Raw genomic sequence first — 18,898 nt, 5'->3', positions numbered from 1 at the left:
TAAGTGTACCGACTCCCACTCTGTATGCAAGCATGCACTGTAAATTTGTATGCAAGGATGCGCTGTAAATTTGTATGCAAGCATGTGCTGTACATTGGTTTATGCAAGCATGCACTGTACATGTGTATGCAAGCATGTGCTGTACATTTGTATGCAAGCATGTATTGTACGCTCGGTTGTTGTGTCTTCTCAAAGTCCACCTTGGCAACACTTCTCCCTGTTCTGGCCAATGAAATGTTTACAATGATTCAGTATAATAAATATATTCATCATAACAGTAATATATTTTACCAACATCCATAAAGCATGCATCGTATTCATTATGTTAAAAGCATACTTTGGTCCTAAAGGGGTTGTAAAGTCAAAAATAAAATCCCATTATCAGGTCCACTCTTGGAAAAGAAACATTTCTTCACTATACTTTAATTACAAAATCTGTACAGTTTTCATTAATTAACACGATCTTCTGCACTGTGGATCACCTCTCTCTCTCCACTTGCACTGACTTCAGCCTGTACAAACCTTAGACGTCTAGTGGCTGCTCTTCTTCACAATGATCACCCTTTCTCCAAGTTCTTAAGGGCAAGTTCTTAAGCAGCTTTGGGGTTCATTCATGTGTTTGTTTCTCACTAAGGCTAATCTTATTGCTCCCTTGCCCTGCAGAACTTGGATGATGGGAGATCATTTTGAAGAAGATTTGTCCAGGCTGAAGTCCATTTAAAAATGTATTTAAAAATTCTGAGCTGTCAATTATATATTGCCCTGTCTCTATGCCCCAGGCGCGGAGGCAGGGCAGGCAATTACTTTCCATTAGCTCTTCTACATCACTGCCCTCCCTCTCCTTGCTCACAATGTAGCCAGTGTATGGGCAGGTGTAATAGGTCCCCAACCTGACACATAAACAAGATTTTGGGGTAACTTGCTTTATTAATAGTATCCACAAAATATCACCTTCCTGCTTGTTGTGATTGTGAATTTCAAGACTCAAGGGAAAGAAATTACACTATATAATTGATATTGTGTATGTATTTTGCTCAACTAACATTATAGAAAAGGATTTGAAAAATGTATTTGGGTGACTGATCCCCTTCAAACACACAATGATTTATGATGATACTGTCAGGGGAAACATGTTGACTGCAAAGTGGCTCAATCTAGTGCTACTCTCACACAATCCTGTATTAAAATCCATTTTTACAGAGTAAATAACATTTCACATGATAGAAATAATTGTTTGCATGGCACACATACTGTATAAAAATCAAACTCATGACAGTATCCCTCTAAGGCTGAGTCTTTTCAGGACTTAAAAGTTTATTGTAGCAGGGAAAGTGAAGTCTCTAGAATCCAAATGGTTACTTGACCGTGTGTTTTCTCTTTGGCTTGTGTCTATTTACCGGATGTAGATCACTAAGTTTGTGCAAGATCGTCACAGAGCAAGAAGGAACCGACTTCGTAAAGACCAACTGAAAAAGCTTCCTATACATAAATTTAAGAAAGGTAAGCTGTCCGCTTGTTCTAGGGAGACTTTCATCAGATTTTGTAGGTCAGATTTTATCTGATCTTGCAACCTATTTTATAGGTTGCTACAAAATCTGATCCCCACAGCTGTAATGTAATGCCGGATGGAGTCTTTTGTTCATGCGACATCAGTGTATTTCAATGAAAAAAATAGTCTTTGCAACACCATTGGTTTTTATCTGGTCGATGAAGAATGCTGCGTTACCATCCAACAGGTGTGGATGGTAAATCTTGCATGTGATTTACACATCAGATTTTTCTATCAGTCCCATTATATTTTGCCCCAAGCGACTGCATCCGAATTGTAGGATTCGTTATGTTGAGCCAACATCATCTGACTAACGGGCGTGTTTAGTAACACTGGAGATAAATATCTCTGGAGCTGTTGCCCATATCAACCAATCAAATCTTTGCTTTTGATTGCTATCTTGTAGATGACTGCTTAAAGGAGAAGAAAAGGTTAAAACTAAGTATAAGCCATATCAGAAAGGTCCACCGAAATACACCAGTAAACCCTCAAAGTAATGCTGCTCTGAGTCCTCTGTCAAAAGAAACACTACATTTCTTTCCTTCTATTGTGTACACATGGGCTTCTGTATCAGACTTCCTGCCTTCAGCTTAAACCTCCTTTCCCCGGGCGTGAGCATGCCCAGTTTGCTTCTCTTCCCCCCCCCCCTTCTCTGCTGTAATCTGAGCCCAGAGCTGTAAGTGAGCGGGGGGAGACTCAGGCACAAAGTGATAAAGGGCTGGAAGGGCTCGAAACGTCGCTTAGCTTGAGGCACGAATAAAGTACCAATTTTTTCACCATAATCGGAGTGCTGCTGAAGTATTTTCTTGTACGTGAACCAGACCTGGGCAGACAGGGTCACAGACGGCACCCGACGCTGCAAAGAGCGGTGAGAGAGTGTGTGTGTAGCACTACTTTGTGTTTTTCAGGCACAAAGTGATGTCACACCAAGCTAATACTGCAGCTGCTATCCTAACCAAACAAAGAGATTCTAGAGTTTTTTACTCGGGTATAGTAAAATATTCTACAGAATAAATATAGCATTCTAGCTTGTAATCTATTGGCAATAAAATGCCTCCATAGCTTTCCTTCTCCATGGGCAACATCTCCAGCAATATTTATCTCCATTGTTCGTAAACATGCCCCGAAATCTCTGTGGAGTTTAGCCCTTTAACCATTTATGGCTCAAAACATTTGAAAATCTGTTTGTGAAAAGTAATTGCTTAACACATGCCAATGTTTGGGTTCCTTTTTGTAGCAATTACACTTTCCCTTGACACCTTTGCGGTTCCATGCCTTTTTTTTTTTTCAGATTAATTACTGGCATTTTTTTAGATGATTCGCTTCATTTAGAAAGAATAGTGCTAATCTGCTAAATAACGTTTTTTTTATGTCAGATTTTCTTTAAAGGAGCATTTTGAAATGGCAGCTTTTATCAAACTGTTGGCTGGTCTTCTGGATTTCTAATCTGCTTCTGTTTGTTTTTTTTCTGCTTGGTTTATGGCTTGTAAACAGTGTAAAACGGCTATGCTGCTTCATTATCCCTGGCAGTATGTTTCACATTTAGGGAAAAAAAGGTCCTCTGGTAACCCAGTATCAACCCATTGTCTCTTTATTGGCCAACCTTCCAATAGAAGAATGAGTGTCCTAAATAAGTTGTAATATAACTGGATCAATGTAATTCTGTCTTGTTCCTAAACGTTGGCAGTTTTTGGATCAGTTGGGCACTAAATGTGTCTCCGTCAGGTAATGGCATTTGTTAGAGACCGGGGAAAGAAAGGAATGCCCTTTTCTCCTTGTATGGTAACACCCGCATGGGTCACCGTACAACCTTCAGAGCACGAGCAGATTCCATACGTGTAAATATTTACATGACTTCCTAATTCTACTTCCTCGTCTGTAATGAATAAGAAGGAAAATATTCCATGCAGCCTGCCTGTTCCTCAGTCACTATATTTAGCCGTGTAACACATACTTCGTGTGCTATTTTGCTGCTGGATTTTACGGTTTTATAATGCTGCTTCCAGTATGCAGATTTCCAGCTGCCGATAAACTCTGACATCCCTTCCAACAGCAAAAGCAAAAGAGCTCTTAAAGCCAGTATAAAGCTGTGACTGTACAGTATGGTCTGTGCTCCTCCCCTGTCTCCCAACATGACTGTAGGTTACAGTTCAACAACGGCTGGAGGGTCATTGGGAGTATTCTACTATTTGTTTTTCCTTTTTCATAAATGGCTTATACTGGTAATGCCTATTCTGCCATAGTTTTAAAGGAAAGGAATTTTCGCTGGGAGGGTGCCAGCTAGTTTTCAAGTAGATCATGATGAAGGGCTGGCACATACCAGACCACACTTCAAAAATTAGATTAGATTTTATTGTAGCAAAAACATCACAGCAAAAAGGCCTTACGCTTTTCGTGCCTATGGGGCACTTAGTCATAGATGTAGTAAAAATCTTTTTATTGTAGCAAAAAGGCCTTACGCTTTTCGTGCTTTAGGGGCACTTAGTCATAGATTATAGTAAAAATCTTTTTACTGTAGCAAAAAGGTCTTTCACGTTTCGTGCCTTAGGGCACTTAATCATAGGCTAGTTATTAGCCTATGACTAAGTGCCCCTAAGGCATGAAACACGTAAGGCCTTTTTGCTGTGATGTTTTTGCTACAATAAAAAGATTTTTACTACATCTAATTTTTGGAGTGTGGTCCGGTATGTGCCAGCCCTTCATCATTATCTACTTGCAATTATTGCCTCCCTGAGCTGAAGGTCTGGGGCTTGAGCACCTGGACCCCCCGTTTGTCTGGGTAAGTTAACCCCAACTATCACTGTTACCACACCTGACACTGAACATGCTCTTTATACATTTATTGCCAGTAAGTTTGCCACCTGCCAGTGTTAATTTCTTAAAACCCCATTGGCTTATGGGTACTATTTTAGACTGCACTGCCAACTTGTCTCCTCTTTCCCATGGATCCCTTGCAGCCAATCTGGACTGTGAGTATGTGCAGTACTTTTGCTCTGTTGCCCATACACACAACCCAGTAACAGCACACCGATATCAGGCACAGGGAACAAGATGGCTGCACAGTGCTCACTAGAATAGGGCCCCAGGCTGGTGCATTCTCAAGACGAGCACTGCCAGAAGATAAGCGATTATAATGAAGCCTTTTCTTCTCCCTTAAGCTTGTGACTGGCCAGCCCAAGGGACAATGGCAGCTTATAAAGGTTAATTTTATAAACATATAAGGGGTTATATAATAAGAGACACTAAGTTTGCCCAAGAGCAGCAACCCAATCAGCAGGTTGAATTTGTCGGTCACCTGGAACCTATCGCGAAAATGAAAATATAATATAAGCTCCATCATACTGAAATAAGAAACTTTCTAAATACAATCAATTAAACATTCTGTATCATACATCTTCCAGGCAAAAGGACCCCCCTATGGATCTAACTGGATCAATATCTGACATAGTTTACATCATTTCTGAAATAATCACGTTTATCTTTACTATTCCTCTCTCAGCATCTGTTTCTCTTCATTCTTTTTTCATGCAGGAGTTGGGTGTCAGATATTGACAGTTAGATCCATAGGGGGCTCCTTTTGCCTAGAAGATGTATGATACAGAATGTTTAATTGATTGTATTTAGAAAGTTTCTTATTTCAGTATGAAGGAGCTTACAGTACATTCAATTTTGATTTAATCAATAGCACCTCTTGAAAAGCAAACACCTTATTCGTTGCTATGGGCTACTGCTACTGGCAAACAAAAAATTGAATTTGATTACATATGGGGGATGATGTATAATAGCAGCTTTTATTTTATAGGCTTGCTTGAAAAATAATCAGGGTCTATTAGAGACTTTAACTAATCCTGAGTCTAAATACTGAGTATTGCCTGTTCCTTACAGGAGATGAGTATGATGTGTGTGCCGTCTGTCTGGATGAATATGAAGAAGGGGATAAGCTGAGAATCCTCCCCTGCTCCCATGGTAAGTACAGAAGCTCAGTCCTTGTTAGAAGTCACTCAGAAGGCCCAGGTCACACCAGCCATGTTGTTCTACAAACGTCAGTGCTCTGATTAGTGTCATGTTTACTTCTTGCCTCATTCCACTGTTCTTTAAGCAGTCAGATCCCTGAAATCGAGCTTTCTCACTGCAGTCTTTCTCATATATTCTATATTTAGCTTTAAAGGGGAGTTCACTTCACAAAATGGATTGTTTTCATACAATGCACCACTAATAATGGATTTTGTGTTAATGTTTTAGTCAAATTAAGGCTTCCGTTCAGTGAGCTGTATCAGTAACCCACTAAACTTGCTATAATTTGATCCATTAGTCCACTGATCCCCAACCAGTAGCTTGTGAGCAACGTGTTGCTCTCCAACCCCTTGGATCAGCAGCCCCCAACCTTTTTTACCCGTGAGCCACATTCATATGTAAAAAGATTTGGGGAGCAACACAAGCATGAAAAAGTCCCTTGGGATGCCAAATAATGGCTTTGATTGCCAATTTGGTAGCCCCTATGATGACCAACAGCCTACATGAGCTCTACTTGGCACTATACTTACTTTTTATACAACTAAAACTTGCTTCCAAACCAGGAATTCAAAAATAAGCACCTGCTTTGAGGCCACTGAGAGCAACATCCAAGGGGTTGGAGAGCAACATGTTGCTCACAAGCTACTGGTTGGGGATCACTGCCTTGGATGTTGCTCCCAGTAGCCTTAAAGCAGCAGCTTATTTTTGAATTCCAGGCTTGGAGGCAAGTTTTGGTTGTATAAAAATCAGACGTACTGACAAACAGAACCTCAATGTAGGTTGATAATCCACATAGGGGCTACTAAATGGCCAACAACAGCCCTTATTTGGCACTCCAAGAACATTTTTCATGCTAGTGTTGCTCCCCAACTCCTTTTACTGCTGAATGTTGCTCACGGGTTCAAAAGGTTGGGGATCCCTGCATTAGTCAATACATTTCTCAGCCCCAGCAGCTTCAGTCCTGACTGAGCAACTTTAGTAGGCACTTGGATGCAGCATAGTAACCAAACTGCTATAATGAATTAGAGATGACAACCTTGCAGTAGTCTTTATCAGGCAGAGCTGTATAATCCTATAAATATATGGTATTCAGTAGAACCCCCATTTTACCTTTTTCAGGCGACCAGAAAAAATGTAAAATCAGGGAAATGTATTATGCATAATATATAGGTGGGACCACAAAACAACAATTTAAAATGAAAGGAAAACTTAAAATCAGGGGATGTAAAATGAAGATTCCACTGTGTTGTAATTCTCAAATAAGGCATCAAAAAGTTATCGTTGTTATCTAATGCACAGACCTCTATACTGCACTGCTTTTTTTTTTAAGTTCCTATGTGATTTTGTGTCTAACAGCCTATCACTGTAAGTGTGTTGATCCATGGCTAACCAAGACAAAGAAGACTTGCCCTGTGTGTAAGCAGAAGGTTGTCCCCTCCCAGGGAGACTCTGAGTCGGATTCAGACAGCAGCCAAGAAGACAACGAAGTCTCCGAAAACACCCCCTTGCTCCGACCCATGGCATCTGCCAGCACTCAGTCTTTTGGGGCCATCTCTGAATCTCGCTCGCAGCAAAATGTAATGGAGTCTTCAGGTGAAGATGAGGACGACGACGAAGATGATGACTCCGATAGCAGCGACGAGGAGCATAACACGGAAAGCGTTGTGGTTCAGTTGCAGCACAACATGGAAAGGGATTCAAGGGAAAGGAATACAGTGTGATAAGCTGCACACTAGTAGCATTACTACATATGTCAATAAAGAAAAGCCGTTGCCATTTGCTTACCCCCCAGTTAGGAGCCATTTATGACTTTAGCGAAATAACACATTTATTTTCAGAAAAATCCTTCTAATGTTGCCTGTTGGCTCCATAATATTTCTGACACGACAGTGCTTCTTATAGATAAAGTATATGAATTATTTTAATGGAGCTGCTGAGTACCAAGTCAGCCCTGTTTTCTGTAGATACTACACTAAAAACATGGCAGTAAGAACCAGCAACACCTGCAATGGTATTCTGAGCACCCAAACGTCTGGTGTTGTTGGACTGGGGCTGATATAGCCATAACAAGAAAAGGAGGCTTTCTCTGCCTTACTGTAAGTAGTGGAAATGAGATTGAGAACGTGTCCTGGGGACATTGAAACAACAAGAGCCCTAGTGGTGCCTGATATGGGCAAGAAGAGGCCACACACAAATATATGATGTAATAACACAAACATCTCTATAATAGAAAAAAACCTTACGTAACATTGTTGATTATTTATGATTCAGTATAGTTATGTGTACAGGATGAACTGGAGAAAATCTAAAATGTGAACACACAAAAGTGTTTTGTTCATACTATAAACAAAAAAAAAACCTCTCTGGTAGAGAATATATATATGGGATTTTTGTTTTCAGCTCTGTACAGTTTCTCTGCATTAATGCACTATAGGAATAAAGCTTATACACTTGTACCTATGATTAAAGCCACGCTTACCTGACCAATGTAGAAAGACACAAGACGTATGTACAGTTCACCAATTTTATATCACTGAGCGTGAAATCTTAAAATAAAACGTGGTTTCACAGTTGGTCATGTGTGTTTTCTATTGAACGAACTACAGTGTACATATTGGCAAACCTTCCCCATCAAACCTGTGAATATTCATCTATGCACCTGTACTCCTATCAGCCCTCCTTCCTTGGCCACCATCATTTCTCAGCATTACTTAAAGAAATACTGGAGTCTGGAGGAAAAAAAATGTTTGTTTTTTTCAAAATGCATCAGTTAATAGTGCTGCTCCAGCAGACTTCTGCACTGGAATCTGTTTCTCAATAGAGCAAACATATGTTTTTATATTTAATTTTGAAATCTGACATGGGGCTAGACATTGTCAGTTTCCCGAGTTTCCCAGCTGCCCCCAGTCATGTGACTTCAGTCACGCTTTACTGCTGTACTGCAAGTTGGAGTGATATAACCCCCTCCCTTTCCCCTCAGCAGCCTAACAACAAATTATCTTGTTGGAATATCCAACCGCTGCATAACTTCAAGTTTGTGACTGCTGTTTTAACATTATCCTGAAGAATTTGTTGATATTGAGTTGAATTCATCCCACCCAAGACTTTAACAAGGGCCCCAGTCCCTGAACTAGCCCCATAGCATGATGGAACCTCCACCAAATTTGACAGTAGGTAGCAGATGTTCTTCTTACGCCATGCAAACAGCTTTTTGTAATGACCAAATAAATTTTTCTCATCAGTGCAAAGCACTTTGTTCCAAAATGACTGTGGCTTGTCTAAATGATCGACTGTTTTTGGTGTGAGTGCAGAGTGAGCTTCTTTCTCATCACCCTGCCATACAGATGTTCTTTGTGCAAATTGCGCTAAATTGTTGAACAATGTACAAATACACCATCTGCAGCAAGATGTTCTTGCAGGTCTTTGGAGGTGATCTTTGGGTTGTCTGTAACCATTCTCACAATCCTCCGCATATGCCACTCCTGTATTTTTCTTGGCCTGCCAGACCCGGTTTAACAGCAACTGTGCCTGTGGCCTTCCATTTCCTGGTCACATTCCTTACAGTTGAAACCTCTGAGATAGCTTTTTGTAGCCTTCCCCTAAACCGTGATACTTAACAATCTTTGTTTTCAGATCTTTTAAGAGTTGCTTTGAGGATCCCATGCTGTCACTCTTCGGAGGAGAGTCAGAACAGAAGCACAACTTGCAATTGGCCACCTTAAATACCTTTTCCCATGATTGGACACACCTGCCTATGAAGTTCAAGGCTTAACGAGGTAAACCAACCAATTTGGTGTTGGCAGTAATCAGTATTGAGCAGTTAAATGCATTCAAATAAGCAAAATTACAAGGGTACCCAAATTTTTGCACAGCCAGTTTTTCACATTTGATGTAATATCATACAACTGAATACTGCTTCACTAAAAATCTTTGTTCAGAAAACACCCCAGTACTTTAATTTCCCAGGAACATTGGTTATCTTTTTTGTTGAAAGTGGAGTAAATTATTATGCAGGTTAAGAGGGGTTCCCAAATTTTTTCATATTACCTACATAGACACTTGCATTGGCTGCAATAAACCTTCCTAGTTGATATTCATTGCTAGCTTTGTTGCAGGAATATTTCTTACACTTACACTGTCTTACATGCTGTGCATTTCTTTGCATGTTATTCCAAAGCCACACATTTTAATACAATTCTTCCTTTTCGAAACAACCAGGGGCTAATTGTTGTGTTAAAGTTCTAGTGCATGTGAAAAGGATAGAAGGCAATATTATTTTGCTTGGTGCCCCCCTCCCAGCTTCACCCACTCATACTGCAAACCCCCCCCCCATACACTCACACACTCCGCCCCTCGGCCACATGCTCCTCTACTTGATCTTTCTCTCCTCTTCTTATTGCACCTTCCCAAATTGTGTCCAATGCAGGTTCCTCTGTTTCCTACCCTTCATCCTAGTCCTGGATGTCTCATAACTCCATTGAACTCATTTACCTTTTTTTTAACCTAGCCACCTTCTCTTCTTCCTTACAATTTTGTTTTGCTCAGTTGTGCTTAGTTATGTCATTAATGGATTCTGTCATGATTTTGTGGTGTCGTTTTTATTCTTAAATTACACTTTGTACATTGAGAATCATTTTTTAGTTGTGATATTGGTATGTAGGCAGCAATCTCAGATCATTTTGCCTGACCGTGTGCTTTCAGAAAGAGCCAGCACTTTGGAACTGCTTTCAGATAAGTTACTGTTTCTCCTTCTGTAACTGTAGGAGAGACTTAGATTTGTACTATTGAGTGTTATTTACATATCTACCAGGCAGCTGTTATCTGGTTACATTCCCATTGTTCTGTGGGGGCTGAAGGGAGGTGGTTATAAATCTACAACTTGCAGTGTAGCAGGAAAGAGTGGCTAAAGTTTATCAGAGCACAATCCACTTGGCTGAGGGCACCTGGGAACCTGATAACATGTCTAGCTCTATGCTAATTTTTAAAATTAAATTACCCTCTTCATTCAGACAGACTTAACCTTCTTGTCTCTCTACGTACCACCATTTCCCTTCTACCATCTTCCTCTAAACTCAAACATCTTTGTTCTTTCATATTCATAACATTTTCACACCCACAACCTGCTGGGTCCTATTCAATGTGAGATTGCCTTATAGAGAGGAAAGCTGGGCATAAATCTGCAGATTTAAGATGCAGACTTTGTCTTTCCAATCAAGTTGAGAGCTTCTCTGCCTGTGTATGGTCCCTTCCTGACAGATTGGGCAGGTTTGCAAATGTCATCTGACGAGGGGCACATTGGTGCTTTAATGAGGTCTTCTTCCTGTCAGGCCTGCACAGATCATTGGTCCAGGGCCAAACGATCAGATTGGGCAAAAACAGTGAATAAATGAACATTTTCTCATGACATTTTTAAAATGGAGTATAGTTCAGTGTACATTTTCTCCCGTTTTATCTTCATTGTTTCCTTCATTGTGTTTTCGCTCCACTTGTAGGTGCCGTATGGATGGTTCATTAGCATATTCATGGGGATTATGAGCCTGTTGTCTGGGTATAAACTCTGTTGTATGTAAAACCAGTTCTGAATAATTTTTTTATGACCAAGAAAAAACATTTAATGTATAAAAATAGTTTATAGCCAACATTAATTAGGTGACAAAAACATGTTTTTATCTCACATTTGCATTATTTCGCTAATCTTTGCTTTGTTAATCAGGAAATATTAGCATTTTGAGATCTTATAGATTTTTATTCAAAGGGGAAGTAAAGTCACCCTGGCAGATTTTAGTATTTGTACTAGTACACAGCCCACTCCCCTTCATGCTCTGAACTGTAGAGTTGGCCCCACTTTTAGCTGTCACTTCTGCTTCTAGCTGCCATCTTGGTGATCATCGAGTTGCCGCCTACACACTGGAAGCTAATTTGGACCTTGGGCTACTGTACATGTTCCTAGTTAAGATCCATGATGGGAATGACAGTCACATGGCCAAAGATGCCAGTGTAGCTCTGCAGTTCTAGATGTGCAATGGGCCACAGTTAAGCTGGTACAAGTGTAACTTTCACAAAGCATTTAGGATTTGGTCGAATTCTAGAATAGTGGATTCAGTGCATCCCTAACTTTTACCCATTTTGGTTTCAATAAAATGTCTTTCCGAACGCAACTTTTTTGTACAAATACTCCACATAAAATGCAATGTTTTATCTTAATACCTAATGAGAAGTTGGTGTGAATTGCAAGCATTGACGTGATTTTTCAGAAATTGTTTTAAACACAGCTAACTGTGGCAAAGTCTAGACGTTTACCCATATCGGACTCACCTACTTTTCAAACATATGGTTTCCTTGGGTGAACCCAACGATATTTGGATGCTTTGAAAATGTGTGTGTGCTGTGTACTGCTGCTTTCCAAATCAGTTGTGGGATACACTCATGTCTGTTAATGAAAATACAGGCATTTTTAGGCAGAATCCTATATCTTGTTACAGGAAGCTTTGCCCTGAAAGGCCCCTAATGAGAGAGCACAAAATGTGCACAAACAGCTGCCACCGAGTGCAACAAATGTGAAATTCAGCTGCCACTTAAATGCAGAAATGTAATTTTATTTTCAGTCACACTGTTAAATAAGTCTTGTAGCTGTGCTGGGAGTGTAGAGCAGGCAGCACTGTGAGCAGCCAATTGCAGGCTAAAGAGTAAATATTGGGGCGCAGGGGATGATGGGAGAGACCATATGATGTTTGGTCAGTTGAAAAGGACAGGACAGAGCACTGAGCAGAAAATGAAGGAGAGCTGTAAGACAAAAGTGACTACATCGATGTATTAGCAAAAAGCAATGGTAGGTAAAGGGAACATGAGAGAAAATACTATAAATGGCAATAGAGATTTGTGAATGTACAAAAAAAAATAAGTTGTTTAATATGAACTTCCATACCCCTACGGTGTTACACTGCCAGGAAATGGTTTCATTCCAGTTTATGCTGCTTAATCTCAGATATTCACCTACTCAGCAGTCCCTAAATCTTGTTCAGGTGCTGATCAACAATTCCCCTGCTGGAACTGCTTACTGTATAACTGATCTGTACCTGATCAGCCGTCCACATAAACTAAATACAGGTATGGGATCCCTTATCCAGAAAGCTCTGAATTACAGGAAGGCCACCTCCCATTTTTCTCTAATAATAAAGCAGTGCCTAATTTTACTTTATCCAAACTAAGCTGCATGAATCCATATTGGTGGCAAAACAATCCTATTGTGTTTAATATTTAACCAATATTTGGTAGACTTAAGTTATGGTAATCTGAATTATGGAAAGCTCTCTTATACAGAAAACCCCAGGTCTGAATCATTCTGTATAATGAATACCTGTACAAGCATGGGCTTCTCTCGGCTCTACTCATAAACTCACTGATACGTGTTCCCTGAATATACTAGTAGGGGATCCAGAAACCAGTTATCCAGGAAGTTCCAAATTACTGAAAGGCAGTCTCTCAGCCTCCATTTAATACAACTTATCCACATTTTTAAAAATGATTTCCTTTTTCTCTGTAATAATAAAACAGTCGCTTGTATTTGAGCCAGACTAATATATAATTAATCCTTATTGGAAGCAAAATCAGCCTATTAGGTTTATTTAATGTTTACATGTTTTTCTAGTAGACTTAAGGCATGAAGTTCCAATTACGGAAAGATCCATTATCCGGAAAATCCCAGGTCCTGAGCCATTATTATTAATAAATACTACAGACCAATAAGCTTTTTGTCTCTGCTACATCAATCAGGAAAACCTCACAGGGCCTCTATAATAAATGGAGTGCAGGGAGAGAAAAAAAGAACAAACACCAAAGATTTGGTTGGAATAAATTTAATTTCATCTGTCTGTAAACAAGGTGTTTTAATAGTTTATGGCATTTTCTTAAATGCATATTAAATCAGATGAGTTAGACTGTATCCCAGATGTAACAAAAGTGCAGGGAAAGAATGGACAAATTAACAAGAATGTTTACATTGTACGGAATACACAAGACCCAAACAGAAGCAAATACTACATGTCATTACACAAGTGCCGTTCAAAAGAAACCAGGACGTCGGTTCAAATTCATAGAATGTTTTGTGTGTTTGTCATATGGCACAGAAATCAAATATGTCGCTATCGCACAACAGCCATGGTCATTCTAACCGATAACGTCTATTATTCCCAGTTGGTTTTGATTGGATCCAAATTGAGCGCCGGCAGCACGTTTATGGACATTGCGCTGAAGTAGATTTCTAATAACACAAATAAATGGACCTAGCAGGTTTTTTTTGCAGCGAGGGTTCTACAAATGCAACGAGTGTGTGCATGGGTTTCGGCAGCCATATTGCAAATTTACCACCTACTTTAACCAACGGCATTTCAGTAGCAGCAGCAGCGACCTCTGAATCTATGAAATTAAAGATGGCAGATGCTGGTACAGACAAGCATGTGTGTGCCTGGCAAATGTCAAGCTGCAATTGGTCCTACAAAGAACGCACAAAATTATTATTACTGGGTATCTGCATTAGTAACAATGGCTAATGTTTTGCTTCTAACAGGCTGCTTATTGGCTACTTCAATAATGAAGGGCCTCCAGATAATTGTAGTGTCATCACATTGGCTTATGTTAGTGAATGGGAAGTAGAAATGTACTAAAACCTACAGGACAATGTATTGCTCTCACATTTCTTATCTGATGTATTAGTGGCACTGCTTTTGAATAAACCCGCCCCCCGTGGGGTCACCCTTCTCACACAGCCCCGAATATTTAGCACAAGGGCAGAACAGCACCATTCATTTAAAAATCACTGCGCTTTCATTTCTTTTAAAAAATATGGTGCCGCGATGCAGGGCGTACTACTTATAAAGATTCAGTATACGGCAGATAATTCTTCTGCTTAAAACATAAATAATGGCTTTTTTTTTTAAAAAAAGAAGAGTTTGGCATAAAATCTAGTGTGGAAAACGGGAGTAGTGATATTGCACAAGCAGACTATTGCGGATAAACGCCTACAAAACGGCAGATTCGCGGTATTGCTGCCCACGGGGGAAACGTAAAAGGGTGTCGGACATTAGAAGTGGAAAAGTTAGTGTTAGGTGGGATTTTTAGTGTTTTTGCCTACATCTCAGCAAAGGAAGACTACAATAAGCTGTGTAGCTGTCACAATGGAAGTCTGAATTTATCTCTTTTCTGAAAACAACTCTGACCAAATCTGCACAGGTTTTTTCCCCTTATTTATTAATACACTTTTCTAAAAAATTTGTTTTCTGGGAAAAACCCCGGAAAAGTAGTGAAAAAAAATAAATTCTTTCGGCTTTTTCACCCGAAAACTCAATTTTTTTTTCCGGATTTTTCCCTGAAAACCATGAAGTCTTCAGATTATTGCACGAAACGCAGCGCAGATCAAAATATCTTTTGGACTTCTCCCATTGATGTACGTATATGCAACCTCGGCAGGTTTAAGATGCCGGATTTTCGGATTGAGACTTTTCCCATCCTCCGGGTATATAATAAAATTTGTGGGTTTTTTTCTCCACTACAAATTAGATTTTTTTCAGGGTTTTTGGCATTCGGAGTTTAGTAAATAACCCCCTAAGTGTGTTTGTTCATAGAGCAGCTAGCCTGGGATGTTCTGCACGGAGACTCCCCGTTCAACTTGTTGGATTGCTAGAGCCATGCATTTAGTACGAGGGAGTCAATTCAGTGTTGAGCTCCTACAACCAAAACTGCATTATGTTAGAGCAGATCTTCAGAGGAGCGAGTTCCATGGCCTGTCCTACAAGAGGTGGTAAGTCTCTGTTCATCCCTGTGTCAGAGTTGCTAGGTGTCAGTTGTGAGATCCATTCATTATACAGACAAGCTACACTGGGTAGTGCATGATTAGATGCTGATGAGAGACGGGGCTGATTAGTCGATCTAGAATCTAATGAAAGGACATGAGGTGGCAGTTAGGAAGGTGCCGCTCAGTAATGAAGTTGGTGAAGGAATATGTTGAGGGGGGGGGGGTGTCCTTAAGGGACAACATTTTGCCATGACACAAACCAGATGCTCGATTACACAAAGAACCAAAATGAAGAGTAAAATAAAAGAACAACTTCCCCCACTAAATAGGGATACAAAGGAGACACAGCTTCATCCCCCATCACCATGGCATTGCTAGTAAAGTTTCCAGACAAAGGAATGCCTCGCTGAGACAGGAAAGTTTAGTAGCAATAATGTTGTTGTTTTTACCCCTAGAATGTAAGTCAGCCTAGAACTAGAATCCCATATCTCTCAAGTATTTTGCCATTGCGTATGTCTTTTTGTTCAGGCCGCCGCCGTGGACGCCTTCCTTGCCCATTGCAAACACCAAGACTGGAAAACAAAAAGAAAGAAGAGATTGTGGTCAGTATCGATTCAGATGTTATCAGTATTGTAACAGCTTCTGTGCAGAATTTTATAATATATACATAGCATGTCTGCAGATGTATCAGAAATGTCAGTATGAAATAAGGTACAGGCATTGGATCCGTTATCCAGAATGCTCAGCCGTCACCCATAGACTCCATTATTATCAAATAATTAAAAAATTTTAAAAAATGGTTTCCTTTTTCTCTGTAATAATAAAACATTATCTTGTACTTGATCCCAACTAATATTTAATTAATCCTTATTGGAAGCAAAACCAGCCTATTGGGTTTATATTATTTTCTACTAGATTTATGGTATGAAGATCCACATTACGGAAAGATCCATTATCCGGAAAACCCTAGGTCCCCAGCATTCTGGATAACAGGTCCCATACCTGTACCACTGTGATTGATTACTGTTGGTTTTCCAGCTCTGGCCACTGTATAATCATTTCAGTCTCACGTCTGGCACCATCATCATTCACTGAATTTTACATTTTCAATGAAACAGGTCATTCTAATATAAAATACAGAACAACCCTGAAACTATAAATGGGCACCTGGGCAGTTACCCATGGCAACCAATTGTTCTCCTTGCAGCTAGCGGGAAAAAAAAATCTCATCAATGGTTGCTATGGGTTACTGCCCAGGAGTATATATAGCAACACAGGTTCATTGGACGTACAAAGGCAGCAGTTAAAGGGTTAACTCTAGCAAAGGTGCTTGAAACTACCTGGGAAGCTCTTAAGTTTCACCCACAGACAAAGCATCCAGAAGTAACACTCATATTCAAAAGGAAAAGACAATACAAACACAGTTTACCCTTGAATGTGAGGTTTCCTTACTATAAGATGTAAACAAAATATGAATACATTAGTACATGACAGCGACGAATGGGCACAAAGAGTAAATGATGGAGGCAATGCAAGAAGCCTACTCCTACTCATTTAAATGGCAGCAATCTGGTCTACTTAAACGGGAAATATCTTGATAATGTTTACAAAGTTTTTTTCAATAATCGTCTTACTCTTCACTATTTCCCTCTCAGCATCAGGCTCTACTTTCTAGTAACGTGTGGGTTGAGTTTCCCTTGACCCGCCCCCTCCCAACCCAGGTCCCGCCCACTCTGTCTAGGAAACTAACTATGTTAAAAATCTATTTTTCCACACAATGGAAACATGTGTGGGCCAATCCATTCTGTAGGAGACAACCCAATCAGTTTTCTCAGATACGCTAGCAGAGAGAAACACCTCATTTGACATGGCCCTTAGGGGATGGTATTTGGATTCATAATTATACAAGTTACTGGAAACATTTAATGGCTGACCTGTGCCGAGAAATCCAACCGTAAATCATCAGCATGGTCTCCCCATATAGACCAGGACCACCCAGACATATCAGGACTGTATACTATATACTGTAACACATATTTGCACTAAATACATGAATTAGACTGAAACATCCCATTCTTTGGAAAAACTAAACCTTTTATGTTTGGGAGGGTTGTGGCTGCCCTAAATCATTTATTATGAAAGTGTTGGGTTTCCTATAGGAAAGCAAAAGGAACTGTTCAAATTCCTTGATTGGTGGATTTTCCAGAAATAAAATCTACAGTGTCTTCGAACGATACAACTAGGAAAACAGGTAACTCTTGTTACAGTAACAAAGGCTTCCCCAGACTTGTTCTTCCCAGAGTCCAAATCCACACTGCCAGAATAGCATCTCTTCCTTACAACTCAAGAGGATCCTGAATGTTCCTCCTAACACGAGACTCACTTTCTGGATCTGTTCTTTATGGATTTAGAATACACAAGAGCCATGAATATTCTGTAAATTGTATACTTATAAAAGGTGCTTAGTGATATCAGTTATAATTGGAGCTTAGTGATGTCATTTCAGTCACATGACTCTCTGAAACTTTTCTATTATAATTACGTACCCCTTGTTGCAAAATATAAGGATATTATAAGTTACTGAGGAGTTCCATGACCTGTATACAAATGCAACATAATACCCTTATAATACACAGAAGCCATGAATATCTTGTAAATTATATCCTTATAAACTGTGAGTTCTGATGTCACATGACTCACTGAAACTTGTGTATTATAATAAAGTACCCCCAGTTGCAAAATATGAGGGTATTAGAAGTTACCTCGGAGTTCCATGACCTGTGGTCATGAAACTCCTCGGTAACTTATAATATCCTTATATTTTACAAGAGGGGTACTGTATTCACTATATATTTTACAAGAGGGGTACTGTATTCACTATATATTTTACAAGAGGGAGTACTTTATTCACTAAATTATGTACATACAGAAATACAGCAAGAAAGCTATTTGTTGCACACACATCTGTCATAATGCTCCAATATCTTACCAGCAGAATATTATATGTTGGAGAGACTATCTGAAACCAGAAAAGACACAAAGGAGACAGAGCAGTAGTGATGTGCGGGTTAAGAACTCAACCCGCACCCGCCTCCTCCCCATGACATCACAAAAGGCGAGAGTACAACGGTATAAAAAAGAATGCAGGTGGGGACAGCAGGAAGAACAGCTCAACCAGAACCTGCCTGCGAGCCGCAATGGGTGTTCTAAGGTCGGCCTGAACCCACGAGTATTAGACCTGCCCAAACATCACTACAGAGCAGCCCTCCAAGGTGAATTCAAATGTCTCATATGTTTGTAGTACGGGTAACAAAACCTCTTACAATACACAAATTAAATTATATCCTTATAAACAGTGAGTTCTGATGTCATTTCTGTCACATGACTCACTGAAACTTGTGTATTATAATAAAGTACCCCCAGTTGCAAAATATGAGGATATTAGAAGATACCATTGAGTTCCATGACCTGTATAAAAACACTCGGCCTTTGGCCTTGTGTTTTTATATGGTCATGAAACTGCTCGGTAACTTATAATATCCTTA

General features: G+C 39.8%; 2 protein-coding genes across 2 annotated transcripts in view; one reads left to right on the top strand and one right to left on the bottom strand.

Annotated features, from left to right (window-relative positions):
- The window catches only part of rnf13.L (ring finger protein 13 L homeolog), a 49,675-nt gene extending 41,539 nt beyond the window's left edge, over window positions 1–8,136 (top strand). Inside the window, 3 exon segments of the mRNA NM_001090240.1 lie at window positions 1,407–1,500; window positions 5,435–5,515; window positions 6,920–8,136. Of these exon segments, the coding sequence (NP_001083709.1) occupies window positions 1,407–1,500; window positions 5,435–5,515; window positions 6,920–7,284 (540 nt within the window). The 3' untranslated portion in view covers window positions 7,285–8,136.
- A 5,267-nt stretch (window positions 8,137–13,403) lies between these two features.
- pfn2.L (profilin 2 L homeolog) overlaps window positions 13,404–18,898 on the bottom strand; it is a gene marked incomplete at its 5' end in the record, with an annotated part of 28,047 nt that continues 22,552 nt past the window's right edge. The window contains 1 exon segment of the mRNA NM_001087313.1: window positions 13,404–15,925. Coding sequence (NP_001080782.1) covers window positions 15,828–15,925 — 98 coding nt within the window. The 3' untranslated portion in view covers window positions 13,404–15,827.

The sequence above is a fragment of the Xenopus laevis genome, chromosome 5L (genome assembly GCF_017654675.1).
Source record: "Xenopus laevis strain J_2021 chromosome 5L, Xenopus_laevis_v10.1, whole genome shotgun sequence".
Classification (NCBI taxonomy): Eukaryota; Metazoa; Chordata; class Amphibia; order Anura; family Pipidae; genus Xenopus; species Xenopus laevis.
Note: the sequence above shows the minus strand (reverse complement) of the source record. Positions and strands in the feature narration are given on the sequence as shown.